Genomic DNA, 25,655 nt, shown 5'->3' on the forward strand with positions numbered 1-25,655 from the left:
CTTGGCTGCGACCACAAGCTGCATCAAAACAGGACTGTGCATCTTCCCGACCGGTGCCGTTGACATCTTCGCCCTTGGGGAGACAGGGAGTTCATGACACGTGGTGTTCCTCTTGCCCAGTGGTGGGCACAGCTAACCAAAAAGTTAGCTTCCATAACAGCTAATCAGCTAACTGAAACGCTATATTTTCTAAAGCTAAACCGATAAACCACCCCAAAATTTATCGGATGCTACAGCTAACCGATAACTTTCAGTATTGCTTAGAATAAACTTGCAACTACTAACAAGCTGATTTTGAGTTTTATGTACTGAGATTACCCATAATGCACCTGGACACAGCATGTCCACACTAAAACTTTCAAATTAGTGCATTACTTTAAAACTAAAACATATATCTGATATTTCACTTTATAAAACTTCAGACGTGACGTTAATTTAAATAACTGTTCGAAATTAGTTTGGTTAAAATTTTAACCATAAGTTAAAACTGTATGCCTCTGGATGACTTGGGTGATATTGCCAGCATATCAGTATGGGGTCAAAAGAAATTAGCTTTTTTCTTTTCTGTGACCAGTTCTCCTTTGCCTGCAGAGGACAGAGCATTTTTTTCTGGAACCAGCTCTTCTCTGTTTGCTGAGGATGGAACTGCACATCTACTACAAAACATTTAACAGGTAGGTATTCAACTGATTTTAAACTTAATAATGTTTGCAACTGTTAAGCTTTGTTCACCACACCTGCAAAAATGTTAGCGGTCTAAAAATTATCGGACCAAAATTTATCGGAAGGTAATTGGTCCGATGATGGTTTTCAAAGTTATCTGAAAAGCTAATCCAATAATGAAAACATCAGCTTCGATAATTAGCGGTTAGCGAATTAGCTGAACTGCGCCCACCACTGTTCTAGCCTCTCTGCCCTCCCCCCCGGGAGGTCGTTCTAACGGATGCCTCATTTTCAGGCTGGGGTGCAGTGTGGAGCCACAAAAAGGGTGTATGTAACTCTTGGGAGAGACTTCAGCTCATCAATGTGCTACACCTGCAGGGCGTCCACTTACTCTGAGGCGTTTCTCTCCTGCCCAAGAGGGGAAACATGCTTGTTCAGTCAGACAACATATCAACAGTCTACCATATAAACCATCAAGGGGGCACTCAGGTCTGTTCATTCTGAGAGAAGCCCAAGCTTCTCCAGTGGGCTTTGCCTCAGTTGTAGAGTCTCAAGAGTTGTGTACCTGCCGGGCGTGCAGAACTATGCTGCAGATTTGTTCTCACAACAGTAACCACCAGGTGAGTGGCAACTGAAATGGGATGTGGTTCAAATGATCTGGGAAAGGTATGGCAAGGCGGAAGTCAGTCTGTTTGCCTCGAATGCCACAACACGTTGGTTCTCTCTCTCAGTGCTGGTTCAGCTCCTCAGTGCAGAGTAGTGGCCTCTACCTCAGAGGAGTTACCTTTTGTCGCAGTTGGAAGGGGGCATTTGGGACTCTCACTAAGAACATCTTCAGCAGTATGTGTGGCCCCTGAAGGGCCAGACTCCATGCTGAACTGTGATCAAGCTGTCATGCAGACTGTACTGAATGCCTGTGGGTCCTACCGATGGCGCAGTAGACAGGATGTTGACCCAGAGCATTGCTCTGTACCCGTGCTGCTTAGCTATCTTCAAATATTGTTTGACAGTGGTCTTTCTGCCTCTATAATTAAGGATTATGTTGCTGCTGTGTCTGCTCGGCACATTATGGTGAATGGTCACTCAATAGGGTCGCAGTCCCTGATATGCCATTTCTTAAGAGGTGCTCTCTGGCTTCACGCTTTGAGGGTTGCACATGTGCCATCCTGGGATCTTCTATTGGTCTTAGAGGACTTATGCTCTTCACCATATGAGCCACTGGGAGGCAGTGACCTCAGATGGCTGTCTGTTAAGACTGTATTCCTCCTTGCAATTTCATCCGCAAAGCATGTTGGGGAGCTCCATGCCTTGTCAATCACTGAGAACTGCGCGCGCTGGAATTCTGATTGGTCAGGGGTTTTTCTATGGCCGAAACCTTCCTTTTTACCAGACGTTTGCTTTTCATGCTAACCAGCCTGTTACCTTGGTTGTCTTTGCCCCAGAATCTAGTGTAGACACTAATCTGTTTGCCCCACAATCTAGTGCAGAGACTAATTCTAGTCTGTTGTGTCCTGTTCATGCACTTAAGCGTTACGTTGAATTGACCTCTGAGTTCCGCAGAACTGATGCTCTATTTGTCTGCGATGGGGGGCAGAGAAGGGCTGTGCCTTGTCCAAGCAAAGACTGTCCCAGTGGATTGTTGACGTTATATTGCAAGCTTACAGGAATAATAATGACATCTCCAGTGAGACGTCATTCAACCCAAGGCATATCCACTGCCTGGGCTTCCCTGAGAGGTGTTCCGCTGACCGACATCTGTGCTGTAGCAACTGAGATGTGGTAAGTGGAAATTCCTTGTGACCTTGTTGGTATGAGGTCATCGAGGTGGTGAGCACTGCCCTTTGGCAGTCAGAAGCAATTAAATAGAATGAGAGTTCTGTATGCAACTACGGTTCTATGAATTCTGGATGACCATCAGAGTCAGTTGTCACCCAGAGTCTAGGCAATAGTTTCCAAAAGAAATGAATGCTGGGTGACACGGTCTGATATAATGTTGGCTGACGTCACCAAGGTTACGCCCACTAACCTGACTTTGTTGGTATAAAACTTGACCTCTGCACATGCACGTGTGGGATAATCCAGGTGCTAACCACCGCCCTCTGACGGTCATCCAATTCATAGAACTGTAGTTACATACGTAACTCTTGTTCTGCAATATGGTGATACTAATAGAATAACATGCTTTTGGAGGGCGGTATGCATTTTCAGAGGCCCGACGTCCATGCCGTCGCCTAAAATGACAGCTATTCACCTGAATTAGATGGCTTTACTGCTCTACAAATTCAGCAGCGCGCCCTCATCAAGCTGGCTGCTTTGGCTGCTATTCATTGTTGTACTATCCATGAGAAAATCATCAAGAATATCCATAGTGAGACCAACACACTTCTCACCTTTTCATCTTTTCCTCTGTGGACAGTTCTTGGGCTGTGCGTGAGCGGTATGACGTCATCAGTTTACGCACAGCGGGCAGGTATCCGGATACCCGCCCACTGTGGGCAGCTGCGGGCGGGTATAGCCAGGTAGCGTAAATGTACATCTACGCTACCGGCGCAGCAACGCCCTCAGTAAGTGATAATAATGGAGGATAATGGCTTCCTGGTAGCACTACATTTAATTCTTCATGTCTTTTGGAGTTAATTTGCTTCTTCTCCACACCATTTCATGCAACCATGTTGACTATTTGTGACAAACATTGGATGGTTTGGTGATCACGCCTCAGCAGCTTAACTATTTCAAACGTGTTTCACACCTCTGAAAGCGATTTGCAATTTTTGACTTTTCATTGCTGTTAAATCTCTTTCTTGGCCCATTTAGCCTGAGGTAAAGAAGTGTGAATATGCCCATCTTGATAAGGGTGTTAATCACTGCAGGCCACACCCACACAAATTGCACAAATACATATAATCCACAATGCTTAAATTAAAGAAGCATTCAGGTTTATATAGTTTGGACATGGACAATATGCAAAAAGATTTGATGACAAGGTCAGAGTACAAACTTGTCAAATCATTGAATATGCAATGCCAGAAAACCAACTTCTCCACCCACCGATCAACTACAATGCTGTAAATCCATGTAGCTTCCCTGCCCTCTGCCATTTCAAAGCCTGGAGGATGACTTTCAGGGCATTAAAGACAATACTGAAAGCCTAAGATGAACACTCGTCATCTGTGATCCCTCAGGCGGAACTGCATCAAGAAACGGTATTCACCAATATAACCACAGAGGCAAGAGATTACTTTGTGAAGCCTTTGTCAAGCACAACAAATGGTGTTACATTCATAAATGCCACTTAAAAATTTTGTGTGCAAAACAGGAAGCCTAATCATAACCTTGTTCAGACTTAACCTCTCTGGGTTCTGAGGTATTTGTGCTGGACCATCACACAGTGGAAACATGTATTGTACTCAGCTGAAGTTGTCTTCTAGATCTTTTTTTTTGGAAGAAATGGATGCCATGTGCTCCATACCATACGCTAAACATAATCTAATCAGATACTCCTTGCCGTGTGTGGTGTGTTCAGTAGCGCTCTGATCTGCTCGGTAGGCCGTCAGGAGCGCTCTCCGATCGCAAATCTGGGATATTCAACATGTTGGATTTTTTTGGCCCGATATCACAGCGTTGCTGTATCCTCCGACCAAAACAAGCTCACAGCCTGCTGAATGTGACATGCAGCCAACAGAAAGTGAGGTGATTGGGCGGAGCGGAAATTAAAATCAAAACAGCTGTTCTGACTTACCAGAAAGTCCGGTGGTTGCGCTGTCTCTACTCCTTTAAATAACACCTTTTCTTTTTTCTTTTTGTATTGTTTTTTTTCCCTTCTGTTTTAAATAGTCCACAAAGTACCTCCGTTTGTTTACTCTGAAGTCACGTTTAATCTCGAGAGATTTTGCGAGATTTCCTGTCTGAGCTGTGAATGTCCTGTGTGGAAATCTGTTCATGTGTGGTGTTGCTGTCCTTACCGTGTGGCTGAACACCACACACTGTAGGACCAAACCTGTTAGATCTATGATTTTTTTATCTTCAGGTGTGTTGTCTCTCAGGTTTTGGAAACCTAAAGATAATTTTAAGATCCCGCCGTGTGAACCAGGCTTAACTCAACCTACTTTCATACCATGATCTGGATGACTGAGAATCTCCACAAGCATCTGCATATAGCTCATAATGCAGTGTGCTAGTAATGCCTCTACTTTGCTGCTAGATTCAATGTAGTGGGCCTATGAACTTGGTACACTTAGCAACCAGTCAGCTTACTCCAAAATGGCATAAGTCACCTTGGAGTGCTCATAGCAGCAGATGTGTAGAAGAACATGAAGGCTTAAACAAGTCATCACATAAGCAGCTTTAAAGCTATTACAGACAATACGATGCAATACGATTCACCCCTGCTGCCGATTCAATGCAGTTTGTTATGTATAAATGGCGATTCAATTCCTCAACAATGCGATTTGGTGCGATACGATGCAATTTAACATAATGCAAACAAATTATACCAAAAATTGAAATAGAAATAAGAAGCTGCAATTCAGTATGGTACTATGGCATTCTTCTTCTTCTTCTTCTGATTCTACTAGAGGCAGAGGATTTGTTTTACTCCTTATAAGCAGCAAATTTACCAGATTCAACATTATGGAAACAGAAATCGGTTCCTTCATATGTGGAAACCTACTTCATCTTCATCTCACCAGAGTTTTGCTGGAGGTTTACAATCTGAGGAATACCCGAGTGGAGCAGCAGCGGCCATATCGGCCATAATGGTTTAGCAGTGCGGCATTCTTTACAAACGACCTGCGTCTTGTCAAGTTTCCAATCTTTTTAAAACAGCCAAAGTATCTCCAAATGCCTGATTTAAATGTTTTAGGTACGTCAAAAATCTCCAACCGCTCGCGGACCTCCATTTTGTTGTGGTAAAAATGTGCTTTTTGGCTTCCGCCCGTGTTCAAAACAAAACGTGGAGCAGGGATGGTGCATTCAATGTGCCTCGGAAAAAAAAAACGATGCAAGCACGCAGTGAGCGATGCGATCACAATTTCACCCGTCAATTGAATCGATGCACACTGATTGAATCGATACACTCATATGGCGCACATCTGTATCTAGATACTGATTCATATCGATTAATCTCCACATACCTAGTCTGTCTGTGTGTGGTGTGAAACCAGACCTACACCCCTGATCCTTACTCTATTGTGCTTCAAGATGATTGCTGTTGTAATGTGGCACAAACAGAACTGAATAACTGGCTTTCACCAAAAGTACAATAAATGATTTTCATATAACCACCTTAATCTCCAGTGGGATAAAAGGTAAATATAAAGAGCACCTGAACGCACCATTAATATTGGTTTTTCAATTTAGGGTTGATATAAAAGTCCACCCATTTATTTTCTGAACCCGTGTATTCTAAGTAAAGGTCATGGGGGGAGCTGGAGCCTATCTCAGCGGTCACCGAGTGAAAGGCAGCATTAACCCTGGACAGGACACCAGTTTACTGCAGGGCTGTCACACATAGACAAATACAACTCAAGGACACTCTCGACAGTCAATTTTCATACACCGATTCACCAACCTGCATACCTTTGGAAGGGGAAGGAAGTTGGAATACCCAGAGGAACCCATTGCAAACTCCACACATAAAGGAAAAGGTTAGATGTGAATCTGGGACCTTCTCACTATGAGGTAAGAGTGCTAACCACTAAGCTATTGTGCAGCAGAGCACGGATCCCGGATGTGGAGGTATTGCATTCAGCAACACAGCTATAGAGTTTCACCTGCACAACAGCAAACTGTAAAAACAGAATAAAATCCATTCACAGCACCACCAATTCACAACCAGTAAAAGAGAGTGCCTTGCATCAATCACAAATTCAAAATCACATAGATGTGTATATATACATAAAGTTAACTCACATTAGATGGAATGTACTTTTCTTCGTCAATACCCAGAGGCACTGAGATAAGCCTCTGAAAGGCCTTCTTCATCCGCTCTTTTTCTCCAAGGGCATAGCAGCACACGACAAGGTTGTATCCTGTCTTTATGTTGGGGCTTTCACTCATGATGTCCTCAAAAGATGACATGGCATCCCGATACTGGCCCATGTGCAAGAAGACCTGACCAATATTCTCCATGATCTTAATCCTAAATGCCTTATAGTTATTATCTATCATATCCAGCGCCATTCGGTAGAATTTGATGGCTTTGGAATAGTTTTTCTGTTTGAAGTAGATGTTGGCCATGTTGACTTTGAGTCTTGCTGGAGGGAGACTTGGTTGATCTAGTTAACAGAAAAAAGCATTGGGCAGTTCAGTCAATACTGAATATTTAATGTTCAACAAGAGACATACAGTTATATTGAGCCCATACTGCAACACATAAGTTAATGCAACACAAAGACCACCTGTCTAGAAAACTGATTAAGTTGATAAAACATTCTTATCAAGAATATACTACTGATGTTAAGTGCTTGCAAGTTTTCATAGAGTACTTCATTCTTTCTTCCTTTTTTAAATTTCATTGTGCAAATAGGAGACGGTACCTGTACAGTAACCACAAGTTCCTATCTCCTAAATTGAGAGACTCCACCAAAAAAAAAAAGAGGCACATTTAACTTCCAATTTATATATTGCAGGGCCTGTATCCATGAAGGCGCCTAAGGCTAAAATAGCTCCCAGTGATGTTATTCTAATAAAAATCTTAGAATTCCTTGAATTCTTAGGCATTCCTTAGAATTTTCCCTTGGTAAGATGAAAGATGTCCGCAAAGCACCTTAGGCCTTAAGAGAGCTCCGAAGGTGCCACACTGGTAAGAGTAGGAAGGAGGACTTTTAAGAAGTCTAAGATTGTCTTAAGCAGAGGAGATGGTAGAAAAGACAGAGAGGAAGCAGAGATATTCTCTCTATGTAGGATAACAGTGAGTCAGTAACACGTTACCAGCTTGGTTTACGTAATTATTTTATGTTGATTTATTGTTTCATATACACACTGTAAATATTATCCTTATTTTTATTATTATTAGTATCATTATTATCTGTATTAATATTGTTATTTTACAACCAATCACAAGTCTTAGGGGATACTGGTACAGTGCTGGTCTATCAATATGTGGGCCTGTGTTTGATTCCTGGTCACACTACTTGTTGTTGTCCTTGGACTAGAGACTTCACGGGCATCATCCAAGTCCATCCAGTTGCAAAAAGGTAGCGGCCTTAGCTGGGGGAAAGAACCTGCATTGGGCTTGCGTCCCAACCAGAAGGAGACGTAAACTATCATCTGGTTTATGCTACAGTATCCTGGGATACGCACTGGCACCAGTCAGCTCTTCAGGGCCTATATAGTACTTATAGGTGCATACGAGTGGTTTACTGATCTCCACATACAGACCCTGGGTGACTCACTACAGAGACAAGTGAAGATGTAGTCCATCTTGTTGCACTTTTCTCTGTACCAGCTGTGCTATCATTATGGACCTAAAAATGAGCTGTCACTGCACCACTATATCACAAAAGATGTGTCCCGTCATTTATAATGTCAGTGATGTGTGTGTTATGTGCATGAAGCATAATTGGTTATTTAGTAACCATATTGTGCGTCATCACTAAAAACACTTTTGTTATTTAAAAACAAACAAAAACAAACCCTTGACTGTACTTATTGAAGCATGATATGCGTTCACTTGTTATGGATCATAAAAGTCATTTAGAGTGCTATCGTGATTATCTGTGCTGAATAGTCTAAAGCACGTAATGCAAGTCAAGTAGGTGTGTAACCTCAGATGAGGGATACTATTTCCACTGTGAAGGAACAACAGTTATGTTGCATTCACATGTCAGTGTCAGCGATCATTATAGCAGAATTTCTGTCGTTTGCAGTGGCAGACCGCAGGAGAAGATATGATCCACCCTCATTTTTCAATGCTAACAACACAGTCAATACTTTCTTTAACTGAAACATACAAAAGAGTTTTAGCATTTTTCATTGCATTATATTAACACAGGAACACCATGGAACTTTTAGTGATGTTATAAATTAACTAGCGTTTTGCCTGTGTGGAACCACAGATTGGGTAGTGTTTATAAAAAAGGTAGCTGACATTTTTCAAGGGTGGCAATAAATTATGCAAAGTTTCTATAATGAGGTGGAATGGTGTGCTGAGTCCAGAATGTTTTTAGAACCTTAGACCTAAACAGTTTTTAGAAGAACTCAACCCTTTTTTTCCTGTTAATTCCATAATTTTTTAAAATGTTAATTAAATGTCTTAATATATTTATAAATTGTTTAGGTTCTTATTACACATAAACACTATTATATTTCATTTTTACTTCTATTTTGTTATTTGATTTTTAAATGGACCACAATGGAAATAAGTGTTTTAACTTTCTTGTGGCACCCATGTATTTTTAACATATTTACAATTACATTTTCGACGTACAGTGAATATACTAAATACATTCATGCGCTCACACTTTTAATATAAAGATGATTTACCACCCCCTGCTGGAATGGTGTGTTAGTCCAGAATGTAATTAGCAACATTAGCTAATATCTGTAATTTATCCAAAAATATTAATCCTATCAATGTTACATTTTTGCAGGGTTCATCCTTAACCCAAAATACATAAGCATACCAAACATCAGCTCTACAGTTTGTCCATGATCAAACTTATACACACGCACGCACAGAGCTTTTTGTCTTTTCCGCATTCTGCTACAAGCAGGTGCTTCTATAGATGTGCACAAACAGAGATGGTGGCGGAAGACATCAAAGGCAGTGCAGTTTTCACTCATGGTAACGGCAACATGACACTTAACTAAAGTGACCCCAAGCTCCCGTGGTGCATTGCAGCACAATGTCCATTGTTTACTGGTTAGCTAACATCACTAATTTCTCCAAAAATATTAGTCCTATCAACTTTCTGTTATCACAGCGTTCATCCTTGAGCCAAAATACATAGGCATACCAAATAGAAAATGGCAGCTTTCTCTGGTTGCTGTGTGATCAAAGCCATACACACGCACCCACATGCCCACGTCCCCCCCAACACACACAGAGACCACCTGACTATTATAATATAGATTCCTTTCTGAAATATCATGGCTGCTGCGATCACAGGCAAAGGTGGCAGAGTTTTACGGTTAACCCATAATTGAAAACAACAGAACATCTGTTTTTCCTTCTGCCGGTTACTGCTGAAATGTGAACACAGCATTATGACATTTTGGCCATGTAAGATGCTTTTAAGATGAGGGGACCCCCATGTTGCACCAAGCTGCAGAAGAAAGATGGTGAGGGAGGTGGGGATGGATCAGTTGTCTTACTGGGTGGTTGTCATCAAGGACCCAGAGTGATTCCGCAGTGCGGTGGATGATTCCCCATAGCATGATGCCAGACCTGATCTGAAATCTAGACTTTGCTCTTCATGCAATACATAATCTCATATAGCACAAATGTGTCGTCTCTTACAGGTGTATTTTGGGCATAAAATGAATTGCACAGGATTAGTGTCACCTCTCAATACACTTAAGAGACAGATGTGCTGCAACCTGATGTGACAGAGGCTGGCAGGAGTCACTGTACATGTGGTAGTCAACCCGATGTGAATGGGTGAATGAGAGGTGTCATTAAAAAGCGCTTTGAGCTTCTAATTCAGATAGAAAAGTGCTGTGTAAATGCAGTCCATTTACCACTTTTATGAGGAAACTAATCTCTATCACAACTGCCAACACTGGGCTGTGAAAAATATAGAGATTTTCCATATAGCCCTCCACTACACAGTAACACAATACAATGCCAAATCATAAAGAATTTGGACAATAAGGAAAGTGAGAAAAAAAACAGCAGGAATTACATGGGGTGTGCAGTCAGTACATTCTGAGTGCCGGTCCCAAGTCGGATAAATGAGGAGGGTTGCGTCAGGAAGGGCATCTGGCGTAAAACAAGCCAACCCAACTATGCAGACTCAGAATCGAATTCCCATACCGGATCGGTCGCGGCCCGGGTTAACAACGTCCGCCACCGGTGCTATTGCCCAACAGGGTGCCGGTGGAAATTGGGCTACTGCTGGGCGAAGACGACGAAGAAGAGGAGGAAAACGTTGCCACAAACAGCGGGAGAAGAAGAAAACTAGAAGGGTGGAAATGAGAGTGGGGACTTTGAATGTTGGTAGTATGACTGGTAAAAGGAGAGAGCTGGCTGATATGATGGAGAGGAGAAAGGTAGACATATTGTGTGTGCAAGAGACCAAGTGGAAGGGAAGTAAGAGCAGGAGCATCGGCGGTGGGTACAAGTTGTTGTACTATGGTGAGGACAGGAAGAGAAATGGTGTTGGGGTAATTTTAAAGGAAGAGTATGTTAAAAGTGTGTTGGAGGTTAAGCGAGTGTCTGACAGGGTGATGAGTGTGAAGTTGGAAATTGAAGGGGTGATGATGAATATCATCAGTGCATATGCCCCACAGGTAGGTTGTGAGATGAAGGAGAAAGAAGATTTCTGGAGTGTGTTAGATGAGGTGGTAGAGAGTGTGCCCAAGCATGAAAGAGTGGTGGTAGGAGCAGACTTCAATGGGCATGTTGGTGAAGGGAACAGAGGTGATGAGGAAGTAATGGGTAGATATGGTATCAAGGACAGGAATGGGGAAGGACAGATGGTAGTTGATTTTGCAAAAAGGATGGAAATGGCTGTGGTGAATACCTACTTTCAGAAAAGGGAGGAGCACAGGGTAACATATAAGAGTGGAGGAAGGTGCACACAGGTGGACTACATTCTTTATAGGAGATGCAAGCTAAAAAAAAATCACAGACTGTAAGGTGGTAGCAGGAGAGAGTGTCACTAGACAGCATAGGATGGTTGTTTATAGGATGACTTTAGAGGTAAAGAAGAAGAAGAGAGTGAGAGCTCAACAAAGGATCAGATAGTGGAAGCTGAAGAAGGAAGACTGTTGTGTGAAATTTAGCAAGCAGATGAGAGAAGCACTGGTTGGAGGGGAAGCAATTTTGGACAACTGGAAAAGTACTGCAGATGTGGTGAGGGAGACAGCTAGGGCAGTACTGGGTATGACATCTGGACAGTGGAAAGAAGACAAGGAGACTTGGTGGTGGAATGAAGAGGTCCAACAAAGCATAAGGAGAAAGAGGTTGGCGAAAAAGTTTTGGGATAGTCGGAGAGATGAAGAAAGTAGACAGGAGTACAAGGAGATGCGGCGTAAGGCGAAAAGAGAAGTGGCAAAAGCAAAGGAAAAGGCATATTGCGAGCTGTACAAGAAGTTGAATAGTAAGGAAGGAGAAAAGGACTTGTACCGATTGGCCAGACAAAGGGACAGAGCTGGAAAGGATGTGCAGCAGGTTAGGGTGGTAAAAGATGCACATGGTAATGTGCTGACAAGTGAGGAGTGTGTGCTGAGAAGGTGGAGGGAATATTTTGAAGGGCTGATGAATAAAGAAAATGAGCGAGAGAAAAGGCTGGATGATGTCATGAGAGTAAATTAGGAAGTACAAGAGATTAGCAAGGAAGAAGTGAGGGCTGCTATGAAGAGGATGAAGAGTGGAAAGGCAGCTGGTCCAGATGACATTCCAGTGGAGGCATGGAAATGTCTAGGAGAGATGGCAGTAGAGTTTCTAACCAGATTGTTTAATAAAATCTTGGAAAGTGAGAGGATGCCTGAGGAGTGGAGACGAAGTGTGCTGGTTCCTATTTTCAAGAACAAGGGTGATGTGCAGAGCTGCAGTAACTACAGAGGCATAAAGCTGATCAGCCACAGCATGAAGTTATGGGAAAGAGTATTAGAAACTAGGCTTAGAAAGCAGGTGAAGATCTGTGAGCAGCAATATGGTTTCATGCCGAGAAAGAGCACTACAGATGCAATGTTTGCTCTGAGAATACTGTTGGAAAAGTACAGAGAAGGACAGAAAGGGTTACATTGTGTGTTTGTGGACTTAGAAAAAGCTTATGATAGGGTGCCAAGAGAAGAGCTGTGGTATTGTATGAGGAAGTCTGGAGTGGCAGAGATGTATGTTAGGGTAGTGCAGGACATGTACAAGAATAGTGTGACAGCGGTGAGATGCGCAGTCGGAATGACAGACTCATTCAAGGTGGAGGTGGGATTACACTAAGGATCAGCTCTGAGTCCTTTCTTGTTTGCAGTGGTGACGGACAGGTTGACGGATGAGATCAGACAGGAGTCCCCATGGACTATGATGTTTGCAGATGACATTGTGATCTGTAGTGAGAGTAGAGAGCAAGTTGAGTCTAGTCTGGAGAAGTGGAGATATGCTTTGGAGAGAAGGGGAATGAAAGTCAGTAGAAGCAAGACTGAGTACATGTGTGTGAATGAGAGGGAGCCCAGTGGAATAGTGCAGTTACAAGGAGTAGAAGTGGTAAAAGTAGATGAGTTTAAATATTTGGGGTCAACTGTTCAAAGTAATGGAGAGTGTGGTAGAGAGGTGAAGAAGAGAGTGCAGGCAGGGTGGAGTGGGTGGAGAATGGTGGCAGGAGTGATTTGTGACCGAAGAATATCAGCAAGAGTGAAGGGGAAAGTTTACAAAACAGTAGTGAGACCAGCTATGTTGTATGGTTTAGAGACAGTGGCACTAACAAAAAGACAGGAGGCAGAGCTGGAGGTGGCAGAGCTGAAGATGTTGAGATTCTCTTTGGGAGTGACAAGAATGGACAAGATTAGGAATGACCATATCAGAGGGACAGCTCAGGTGGGACGGTTTGGAGACAAAGTCAGAGAGGCGAGATTGAGATGGTTTGGACATGTGTAGAGGAGGGACCCAGGGTATTTAGGGAGAAGGATGCTGAGGATGGAGCCACCAGGCAGGAAGAGAAGAGGGAGACCAAAGAGGAGGTTCATGGATGTGCTGAGAGAGGACATGCAGGTGGTTGGTGTGACAGAGGAAGATACAGAGGACAGGGTGAGATGGAAACGATTGATCTGCTGTGGCGACCCCTAATGGGAACAGCCGAAAGACAAAGAAGAAGAAGACTTTAACTTCTATTTTATACCAGATGGCATGAATCCAAGATACTTCATATGTTGTTTCGTATGATCACCATCATTTTATCTAATAATATAATTCCATTCCTGCATATAAGGCCAGCGTCACCCCCCCCCCCCCCCCCCAAAAAAAAAGTTGGGATTGGACAATTTATTCCAAATATTAGGTTTAAATCATCACTGTCACATCAAATTTCTTAAGACAAGTCTGGAGATGGATATTCAAGTCATGGACTATGTCTTGGACTTCATTTCCATCAATAATTAAGAAATACAAAAAGTCTGGTCCTGTGTGGTAAATCTGTGTCAAGTAGGCAGCCATCAAAAATTAAGAGCCCATGATGGAAGGAGACTCGTGAGAGAAGCCACCAAAACACCCATGACAGCTCAGAACTGGTCATGTTGATGTCTACCATGACACAAAAGTGCTTGCTACATAGACCACCAAAACCCTGGTCTGAAGTCCAGGGCTGCACAAACACTGCACAGCAAACCCACCTTACATAAGTGGCTTCACAACTGCGGCAAAAATGTACTAATAAAAGCCAAGGCCATGGAAAGACCATGAAATACAAGTGCAGAGAACAGTATCTCAGCAGAACACACTTTCACAATCATCACCACTCTCCTTCTCAAAGTCCAGGCCGAGATGTCACAAAATGACAAATTACTAAAGCATTAAGTCCGAAAACCCACTTTGAAAACACAGTGGAACAATAATCACCAACAGAAAAATAAAACATAGAAAAAACATTTTTTGAATGTAAAACTTCTATTAAAAAACAAAAATCCCTCTACTATTTGGCTTTCAGAACTGCTGTCTATTCACCAATTAAATTAATTTGCAATCAGTTTGAAACAATCATTATTTAACAAAGGTCAAAGACAGAAAGAAAGAAAATAATAATAAATAACAAGGATTCATTGAATTTGGCAATGCACGTCATAGTGCATGTGTGTGTTGTATAAAAAAAAAAAATGGGTTTTAGGATGTGGCCTCCTTGCTAACATGTATGCAGTCACACAGTGATCAAACTAAACTCATGAAGGAACATCCCATCAGATTTGATTTTTGAATCACTGACAATGACTAGTTTTGGCTGCCCGTTTGCTGCAGACTGATGAGTGCAGAAGCTGTTTAATTACATCTACGGTGAAAGCAAAGCTGAGTAGTTTGCTTACCTGGATTAACAAACTGCTTGTCACGTACAAGAACCTGGTACGTGTTCAGGGCCTCTGAGTACATGCCATTATTTGTAAACTGTTCAGCAAGGTTGAGCAGAACCTGGAAAAGACAGAGTTCTTTGATATTCATTGTTCACTTTTTTATTAACTTCATCCCATATTTGAGCACAGTCAAAAGAGGCCAATATCACGTTTGAGCAGTTTTATGGGTCAATTTCTTGGTCAAGAACATGCTAAATGATGACGTGTTGTAAAAACTTGGTTTTCATTTCCCATATTCTGAACTTTTTGAACCACTGTACTTCACAAACCCTGAAAAGTTTTATTTTCAAAACACAAGCATATAGGAGACTGCAGTCTGGGGGTGGGCGCTAAAGTAAAATATGATGCATACAATGTAATTTCTGTACTTCCAGGGGACCAACCACAGCATTTTCAAGAAAAAGTGACGATGCGGTGGGAAAGCGGACATGTGCTGCGGTGCGTTTATGATCCAGAGCTCAAACGTGTCGTGTTTTGAAGGTGAGAGAACGGAGCTCCTCTGGTTAGCTGTGTTGGCTAACACTTACCGACACTTTGTCATTTCTTCTCCACTGGGAACCGAAAAAAAAATTTATTTTCGCGATTACTTCAGTGACTGCAGTGGAAAACAAAACAGTACACCATTTATCCATGTGAAGTTATGCTGTGTATATATTAAATGGGGGTCCACGCAAGTGGTCAAATCCTGTGATATCACGGAGGGTTCAAACGAGACAACGGTCTCCTATTGTCAGGAAACAGACAAAAAGGCAGGACAGCTGCAAAAAATAAAATGAATAAATAAATAAAATTTACAGAACCAAAAATTTTAAAACAACGCTGGGACACTTTGGCAAGTGATATTATCTGTAACGACAGATAATGGCGTGTGTTTGTAGAGGATGACACTGATCAGTCAGCTTATCCATCTGTGATACACTATTCTCTCATGTAAGAAGCAAATGGTCCTTTCTCCCAGACTCTGGACACTGTTAAGCCCAATTTATGCTTCTACAACTCCGTAACTCTGTGGCCACATAATGACATCGACATTACGATGCAGCCCAAACATATTTTACACAACAGTCAGATGACACAGGCTGCTGTCATCACTCACTCACTCACACACGCAATCACATCTTCACTCATCCTCACATTCCCAGTGCTCACTGACCTCTCATCAGGAGGAGGGTGCGCTGGCAGGAGTGTGTGTGTGTGTCTCTCATATGACAGAGTGCATGTGTGTGTACATAGAACAGGTGATCTAAGCAGTGTGCAAGTGTGTGGCCAAAATATTTTCTCAGCTGCGTGTGTGTTCATAGTGGCTGAAGGAGCAGCTTCGCGTGCACACGTGGGGCGCGCATGTGCACGTGAGCCCAGGAGCTGTCCATCCAGACTGCATGCGCACACAAAAAGGCTGACAACTGTCAGTGATCCCCTGCTGTTGTACAGTCCTACGAAAAATCCCTTTAGGTGTTTGATCAGTATAATGCTCCAATGACTGGAGCATTACTTGATTTTATTTGTCCAACTGTACTCCATAACTTCTGAACTGTGCTGGCAATGCGCCAACTTTCCTCATGCGCAACATTCTTCAGACGCAGTCTTCAGAGGCAGCAAACTTTTTTCTCTTTTTTTTGCCAAGCCACCATTTCCTTTTTCCTTTTACTTGTGGCCATTTCAGCATACTTGACACACATCTTAACACAACCCCAGTGGGATTATCAGTGCAGGATGGCGCTTCAATATGGGATTTATTGATGCCGAGGTGGATGATGCATTTGTGAGCCGATCGATGTTGCCAGCATACAGCGCAGCCAGGTGAAAGGTACTTCAGCACATGCTGTGGTCCCAGCTGCTTTCTGCACTGTGGAATGATCCTGGGGCCGTTATTTATGTAGTCATGGGCTCAGTTCCACGTCATACCTGCTACAGGGTTGGGAGGTGAACATGTATTAATACATGTATTATTACATGTTCCCATTCAGCTGCGTTGCTGGGCCCTGCACTGAGCCTCACGCGCAGTGATGCACATCAGAGTGACACATACATGTTATTAAATAGCAACATTTCCTTTGCCCTCCCTTGCCGGGGTCCAGTAGATGTGGACATACGTGGGACAACATGCTACGAGGCTTTGCCGTGACCGAGCCAATTCGGAGCTCAAACAACCGCAATCAGAGGACTTCAAATGCTGTTATGCTGCCATCAGAATATGTAGATTGATGATGCAGAAACTTGACATAGACTGCTGTCAGGTATGCATCCCATCTCAATGGTGCTAAGAGTGTTTTAAACATGTGTAACAAACTCGGGACAGCCGAGCGAATGGGACCAAATATGGCAGAGACTGTCATCCGTCTGTCTTCAGACCGCACCTCAATACTTCCCGACTGTGGCTGAATGTGTCATCTTGATGCAATTCGGCCTCAATCAGCGTATGTGTGACAGGGGGTGTAGGGTGTGATGTGAAGAACAAGGCAGGGACTTTCTTTCTACCTGCATTGCTACTGTTTCTGGTCTTTTTTTTTTCTCCTTTCTCTGGACCAATTTGTCCTTCAGTGACCTCCACTTCTTTATACAATCATCAACCTCCAAACCAATGTGACATGCAATTTCCCTCCATGAACTGCAAGTCATTTGAGCGTCTTTGTAGTTTTTTGACTCTGTGTTGGGAAGTTGGTCATATTTGCGGACTTTTCTGTCAAACATTCCTCGATTTTATCCATGATCGAAATGTAATCGGCGTGCACAGTGCAAAAACGGGACTGGATAGGAAGGAGTGAAACTGGTAAAGTGACCAATCACAGCCCGTGCGGTGTCTGTCATTTCGATGTGTAGTTTAAATTTTTGGTAGGTGCCACCCCAGAGATGGAGAAGCAGAAATCAGGCTTTAAGCGTTACTCACAGAAAAGGAGAGGTCTACATTGTTGTATGTGCTGCCATACTGCATCCTCTGTTCCTGCAGCACTTTGTGCATCCTCTTGGCTTCCTTGGCTTTATCAAGGGCCTGTAGTAATGCAACAGTACACAAAAATGCACACAGTCAATAAAAACCCAAAGCCAAATAAATCAGGAGAACAGAAAAAAGTACAGTACATAATACTATCCCACACAAACAGCTAGTAGGAAAAAAGTAGCACCTTAGTATAGCATTCAACTTTTAAAACTGAATTACATTTATTTATTACAAACTGTTCTATTCCAGCACACATACATATTTTTAGGCAGTTCTGTATAGCATGGAAAACAACAATAGCCAATCCATTTCAATGAAGGTGAACAAGTAAAGTAACTGTTGATTGTGCAGTGCATTCAGAAGGACAAGACCAGGGTGTCACTTGTCCGGCAGCAGGATCAACATATCTGGGCTCAGAGGCATCTGGGTTGGACCATGATGCAGTGGAAACATGAACCATGGGCAGATTAATTCATATTCCAGATTCAATTTATTTTAATTAAATTTATTTTATTTGTATAGCGCCAAATCACAATAACACTGCCTCAAGTCACTTCATACGGGTAAGGTCTATCCTTACCAACCCCCCCTGACCAAGCACACAGGCGACAGTGGTAAGGAAAAACTCCCTCTGGCATTTTTGAGGAAGAAACCTTAAGCAGACCAGACTCTGGGGTGTTGAGCCACTGCTTGGGCCAATCTAAAAATTACAAGGTTTTTTAAAAAAAGGACATGACTAGAAATAACTGCACCTAAGGCATTAGTTCACCAGCATTAAATCAACAAGAAAGCACAGAGCATAGTAAAGTGGTCACCGGGAGCTAGCCCTGTGCTTCACTAACAGACCCAGAATTTAGATGTAGTGAGGCTGAGACCTTTTGTGTTACTAATAATATGAATTAAATGGAGAAAAAAAACATAATTCCACAACACATTGGTATGCTAGCCATAAGAGAGGCAGAATCAATGCATCTTTAGACTGGATTGTTTTATCTCTGCATTGAGATAATTCAGGTCTTTTTTGGAAGAAATGGATGCGTTGTGCTGCTAACCAAAGACAAAAAGTACTATCCAGACTGCTACCAGCAACATGTTCAAAATCCAGGATGTGTTGTAGTATGGGGTTGTGTCAGTGCTCTTGATAAAGACAATTTTTTATTTCTGTGATGGCAGCATTAATGTAGAAAAGTACACTGAGATTCTAGAGCAACATTTGCTGCCTTCAGGATGACATCTTTTCCAGGGTCAACCATGCATTCTTACAAAGGGCAATGCAAAATACATGGTTGTGTATGTATATGTATGTGTGTGTGTGTGTGTGGGGGGGGGTATATACATAAAAATGGCAATCGTTCTGAAACCCTTATGACACAGAAAGGTAATTGGGGCTTAACATTACACAGGTTTAAACATGAACTCTTTTATAAACTATAAATGTGTCCAACAACCAATCAACATACACCATTCTGCCTTCACTTGGATTGCAGTAGCTGTGTCACATCTCTCAGTATTTACATAAAACAGATTTTTTTTTTTTTCTCTATTTTGGCCCTAGCTAGCTGCCGGCATGGCAGCCACTTGTCTATTGTCACTCTAAAATTACCACTCTGATTAAAAATGAATGCCAGCTTTCCTGCCTCTTGGAGGTACAACCCCAATTCCAGTGAAGTTGGGACGTTGTGTAAAATGTAAATAAAAACAGAACACAATGAATGCAAATCCTCTTGGACCTATACTCAATTGAAAACACCACAAAGACAAGATATTTAATGCTCAAACTGATAAATGTTATATTGTTTTTTTTTATGGATGCGTGCAAGACATTTCAAAAAAGCTGGGACAGTGGTATGTTTACCACTGTGTTACATCACCGTTCCTTCTAACAACACTCAATAAGCATTTGGGAACTGAAGACACTAATTGTTGAAGCTTTGGAGGGGGAATTCTTTCCCATTCTTGCTTGATGTACGACTTCAGTTGTTCAACAGTCCAGGGTCTCTGTTGTTGTATTTTGCGCTTCATAATGTGTCACACATTTTCAATGGGCGACAGGTCTGAACTGCAGGCAGGCCAGTCTAGTACCCGCACTCTTTTACTATGAAGCCACACTGTTGTAACACATGCAGAATGTGGCTTGGCACTGTCTTGCTGAAATAAGCAGGGACGTCCATGAAAAAAGACGTTGCTTGGATGGCAGCATGTGTAGCTCCTAAACCTGGATGTACCTTTCTGTATTGATGGTCCATTCTCTGAATCTTCTTGTTGAGAAACATTGTTCTTAAACTGTTGGACTATTTTTTCATGCAGTTGTTCACAAAGTTGTGATCCTCGCCCCATCTTTAATTGTGAATGGCTGAGCCTTTTGGGGATGTTCCTATTATACCCAATCATGACACTCACGTGTTTCCAATTAACCTGTTCACTTGTAGAATGTTCCAAACAGGTGTTCTCTGAGCATTCATCAACTTTCCCAGTCTTCTGTTGCCCCTGTCCCAGCTCTTTTGAAATGTGTTGCAGGCATCCATTTCAAAATGATCAAATATTTGCACAAAAACAAAAAAGTCTATCAGTTTGAACATTAAATATCAATAATAATAATAATAAATATCTTGTCTTTGTGGTGTACTCAATTGAATATAGCTTGAAGAGGATTTGCAAATCATTGTATTCTGTTTTATTTACATTTCACACATTGTCCCAACTTCACTGGAATTGGGGTTGTTATAACCAAGGGGTGATGGGATGCCAGCCATGCTTGGCAGTACTGTAAACAACACAGCTAAACTGCTATCTGCTGAACAAACTACGTTATGACAATTTCCAACAGAATCTTGTTTTGTATTTTTTGCATTTTTTTACTTGAGAAAATAAAGTTTCCACACTTGCAAAAATAATGCCGATACTAAAACGTCAGTCAAAGGCGCATATCAGCTGATATTATTGGCCAACCAATCAATCAAGTTGGGTAAGTGACGAAGACTAGCAGATGCCAGTCATACCTTAATCAGGGAAAGAATATCAGCAGATCTTCCACTTAGTACTTCCCCATGTGATAGGGTAGGAAAAATATTCTTTTGTGAATAAATTTAGTACAGTGATAACAGGGAAAGAATAATGGTCAGACCTGGCTCTGAACACAACCTCACCTGTAATCACTTGTTTTACAGATGGATCATTGATTGGGGGAAAGCCGGAGCATTAATACAACATAACGGCCTAACACAAGAAATGAGCTTTGCGCTGAGCAGATACACCACCGTCTTTCAGGCTGAGGTGCTTGCTGTCTTTCAGTGTGCGGGCTCCTGATTAATCTCAATTTAGTGGTAAAAGAGTTTCTATTTACTCAGATAGGCATGTATAAGAGCCGTGAAAGGGCCACTCGACCCATCAACTTTGGTGTGGGAGTGTGCCCAGACACTTAACATACAGGGAGACACTAATGATGTAGTTGTAGTGTGGGTACCTGGTCATAAAGGCACTTCAGTAAATGTGAGAGCGGACTGGCTCAGAAAGTCGGAAAGCTCAACTAAATTTGTGGGTCCAGAGCCCGTCGTAGGGGTGTCAACTGCTGTGTGGAAAACTGCCATCCAGAACTGGATCAGGAAGAAGCACCACAAACGATTTCAGCGCTTGAGTGACTGCAGGCAGGCAAGACAGCTCGTGGAAGGACCAAACCTAAGGTTGTCCAGTCACCTAGTTGGCCTGCCTAGACACATAAGAAGTACAGTGGTTGCAACTCTCACAGGTCACAACTAGGGCCAAAGTCTTGACATTTTGCTGAAATGGCGATGGGATGTGGCTTTCTGTTTGTTGTTTCCCCAACTTGTAAAATTTAAGCATTTTTAAGGTTGGTGGACTGGGTCCCTGCGTGAATTTTTTTAATCCCTCTTTCTCTGCAATTCAGCAGATGCATTTCAGCTGGAGGTTGAACATGGAAGCCTCGCAGTCAGTTTTTTTTTTTTATAAATTATTATTTTATTTAAGTTACTGTGCTTGTGAAGTGTTGTGTGTTGCCCAAAAAGCAAAAATTAAAAATCGAAACACTCAGTGTGAGTCTGAGCAAAACACAGAAGAAAGAGTGGACTTCTTACAGAGACTGTTTGTCAGTGTGGCCGGGGACGGAGCTGTGACTTGCCCGGTGTGACACGCTGCTGGACCGTCCTTCTCCTAAAATGCTTTAATTTACTCTGTGTGTCGTGTTGGAAAGCAGTAGCTTTTGTGTTAAATTGATTAGCGCTTACACGGCCTGTGCGCATGCTCTAGTCTTCTTCTGTTTCTTTTCTTTTTCTGGCCTGGCATACGTATTACAACATTAAATGAAGCTTCAAGGCACAGAATTTGCCTCGAACATTTTTCGAGATACTCGACTAATCATTTCAACCCTAGTCACAGCCTACTGAACAGACATAGAATGATAAGGAGACTCCAACAGGTCAATACATGTACAGCCTATGGTGAGGTAACTGAGACATCTCTCGACTTTTTGGGTCAGTGTCCAGCATGGGTTATACTGAGGCAGGGGTTTTTGGGTTCCTTTATTTTGGAACCTAATCAGATTTGGAAACTAAAGATAAGAAACCTGGTATCCTTTATCAAGGGTACCAAAAGGATTAACTAAGGAGGTTCATATTGGGGGGAGCAATAGGCCCACCCCCTCTTCCCTAACCCAAACCGAACCAAACCAATCCATCAGTTGGACTCTAATGAAAAACCTCATTTTGCACACATTACAGAGGTACAGCTGCAGAAGACAAAGATACAGATACTGGACTTGCCAATCTGCAGCCCTGACCTGTCCCAAAAAGAGAATGTCTGAAGAATACTGTCTTTTAATTGTTGTAAGGGACTTCGGGAATGGCGTGTAGAAAGTAGATGCGTATTCAGCTCACTCCGCTGCACTATTCAATATTTTGCATTGCAAGCCTCACAGTTTTTATTTGGAATCGCAGTTTTATGTTTAGTTTTCATATTTACTGCATTCTGATCACCTGCAAAATGTCTAAAAGTAAATCCAAACGAGATACAGAAATTTCACTGCTTGCTGCACCTGTAACAATGGTGGAGCTTAGCCTTCTGCTGGAAGACCACAGAGCTGCGCTGTCTGCGGATTTTAAGCCATCTTTTGAAAGTTTGTCATCGAAGCTGGACAGTGTCCAATTTGCAGTGTGTGACCATGGTTTACACCATTAATTCTCTTGAATCCATGCACACTGATTTTGATCAACATTTGGACCAGCTCAAGGCTGAGTACTGTACATTACAAAAAGACGAGTCATTAAAATCCAAAATGGTAGACCTGAAGGGACGAAACAGGTGCCAGAATGTTGAGATTGTGGGTTTACCTTTAGCTACTGAGGGTCTGTGCTCTTCTGTTGTTTTCTCCCAGCTCCTCATGTATGTATTTGGAACGGAGGTGCTCGCTTCACTGCCGGAATTGTACAGGGCACACCTGAGTGTAGTTCCTAAACCAGTTCCAGGAGGAAAACCCTGACCAATTATCCTGTGCATTCATCATTATCCCATGAAAGATCTGGTGATTTGAGAGGCACGTAAGAGGGGTGATCTGATCTACAACGGACATAAGATTTGGCTCTACGAAGATTATAGCCCCAAAGTGGTGAGACAGCACATGGACTCTTCAAGTGGGGACTCGGCCATTGCCGACAGGGGAGAGGAAGTGGCTGCAATCTGCATCAGAAACCAACAAGTTTGTGCCGGACCTGTCCTAAGACTAGAGGTGCTTTTTCTTTTCATTTCAATAACCAATATCTGCACTGTTACAGGCAGTGGTGGGCACAGATAACCAAAATATTAACTTCGATGACAGATAATCAGATAACTGAAAAGTTATCTTTGATAAAGATAAACCGATAAACCACCCAAAAATCTATCGGAAGTTACAGATAATCGATAACCGATAAATTCCAGTATTGGCTCTGGTACATTTGCAATTACTAAGAAGCTGAAATTGACTTTTAACACGATTGCTTTTGAAAGCATCAAAAGACCCAAAGAATGAACCAGTATTTCCATGTTTGACCATGCTGCCCCCTGTAGGAAGCTGCACAGAAGAATCCTGAGAGCGCCCACAAAATGAGCTCTCTACTAATCGTAATGCGGAGGTGAGTGAGGCGGAGGTCTTGAAAAATAAAGTCATACTAACTTATGGTTTTGTGAAAATACTGATAGAGTAACTCCATTAATGTCAATTCTGTCATTTGTACACAGTTAAAATATAACATATATCTTTTAATGTTGAATAATGCACTTATTCTGAGGTTTTGTAACAAACACAGACTGCAAAGCATTCTGGGTAAAAGTACCTCTGCTAAACACTGATTGGTTCAGTCATTCATTATGTAAACCAACACGTTAATGTGACGTGTGTCGGTTTAAAGATAAATGTGCTTTTGTAAAATATTCCATTTTTATTTGTAAAAACAGGCATTTTTACGGAGCCCTGGAAGTGTCATCGCAAAATGTTTTGCATGTGGAGAGAATGTTTGATGATGTGCGCACGTTTTATGATGTTGTAAAACGTGCACTCAATATTAGTAAGTAAGTAAGTAAATTTATTTATATAGTGCCTTTCACAGACATAAGTCACAAAGCACTTCACAGGTTAAAATGCAATAATCAAAACATAGATAAAACAAAGGACAAGGTTAACAAATGGTCAGTTCTGAAAAGCCTTATCTTGACACATAAATGTTGGCTTTACACTGTGCGTGTTTTGGCCATTTTTCAGATGATTTTTCATTCGTGCAAGAATTTTTTTGACCGAGTTTCAGGTTAATCACGCGTCCTGCATCGTGTAGTGGAGTAACAAGCTTTAACATCTCACGACCACCTCCTGCTGCTGAAGAGCTACAAAGCATCCAACTGCAGAGCTGTCTTGTAATGTTTTTTTGTTGTTGTTGTTTTGTTTTTAAACTTAATTTGTAAAAAAAAAAAAAAAGCCATTTGCAAAGCCAAAAAGTTGATTTGACCACCATCTGATATAACCGGGTCAAAATAAATAGAACACTGCCATCTACTGGTGCCCAGATGCTTAGTACTTGGGGCCATACTGCCATCAGTTCTCCTTTGCCTACAGAGAATAGAGTAGTTTTTTCTGAAAACAGCTCTCTTCTGTTTGCAGAGGATAGAACAATATATCTACTATAGGAAACTTTAAACAGGTAGGTCTCAACTGCTTTTAAGTTTTAAAAATGTTTTTCACTGTTCAGCTTGGTTTATTACGTTATCGGTCTAAAAGTCATCGGTCGACAATTCATCGGAAGATAATTAGTCCGATGATGGTTTTTAAAGTTATCTAAAAAGATAATCCGATACTGAAAACATTATCTTCGATAATTATCTATTATCGGATTATCAGAAGTGTGCCCACCACTGGTTACAGGTAAAGTGGACTGATTGCGTCTGTTGCTTTTTCTGCCATTTTATTGATCAAACTGAGATGAGTCACTTTGCTTTATGTTCAGTGCCTTCTCATAATTAATACTTTTTCTTTTTAAATTATTATCAGTCCTCACCCCCCAGTAATATCATTCAGTGTTAACTGATCGAGCACAATGATTGCCTCTGCCGAAAATGCTCCTGTGATCGTTGAAGAGGGGAGGAGGGGAAAAAAATCTCTCTCTCAGCCGGAACAGTGCTGAAGGACCCTGAGTTGCCTTGCATAACACCTGTCTACTTCTCTTCACCTTGGACAATACTGCTTTCTTGGGAACAAGGTTAATATAACTTTTTAACATTTTGTTCACACTGGCTGTTTAGGCTGTAGCACCAGGTTTATATATATATATATATATATATATATATATATATATATATA

The 25,655-nt window shown here is 41.9% G+C and overlaps 1 protein-coding gene and 1 long non-coding RNA gene across 2 annotated transcripts in view; one reads left to right on the forward strand and one right to left on the reverse strand.

Moving 5' to 3' along the window:
* ift88 (intraflagellar transport 88 homolog) overlaps nucleotides 1-25,655 on the reverse strand; it is a 146,840-nt gene that overhangs the window by 88,236 nt on the left and 32,949 nt on the right. The window contains exons 8-10 of the mRNA XM_034186160.1: nucleotides 17,768-17,869; nucleotides 14,836-14,938; nucleotides 6,574-6,938 (exon numbers count right to left, since the gene is read on the reverse strand). Coding sequence (XP_034042051.1) covers nucleotides 6,574-6,938; nucleotides 14,836-14,938; nucleotides 17,768-17,869 — 570 coding nt within the window. The remainder of the gene's footprint in view (nucleotides 1-6,573; nucleotides 6,939-14,835; nucleotides 14,939-17,767; nucleotides 17,870-25,655) is intronic.
* On the forward strand, nucleotides 770-11,887 carry LOC117524393. Its single transcript, XR_004564760.1, has 3 exons — nucleotides 770-899; nucleotides 7,567-7,573; nucleotides 11,877-11,887. It is a non-coding gene; the product is annotated as an uncharacterized LOC117524393 (long non-coding RNA).

The sequence above is a fragment of the Thalassophryne amazonica genome, chromosome 14 (genome assembly GCF_902500255.1).
Source record: "Thalassophryne amazonica chromosome 14, fThaAma1.1, whole genome shotgun sequence".
In the NCBI taxonomy this organism is placed as follows: Eukaryota; Metazoa; Chordata; class Actinopteri; order Batrachoidiformes; family Batrachoididae; genus Thalassophryne; species Thalassophryne amazonica.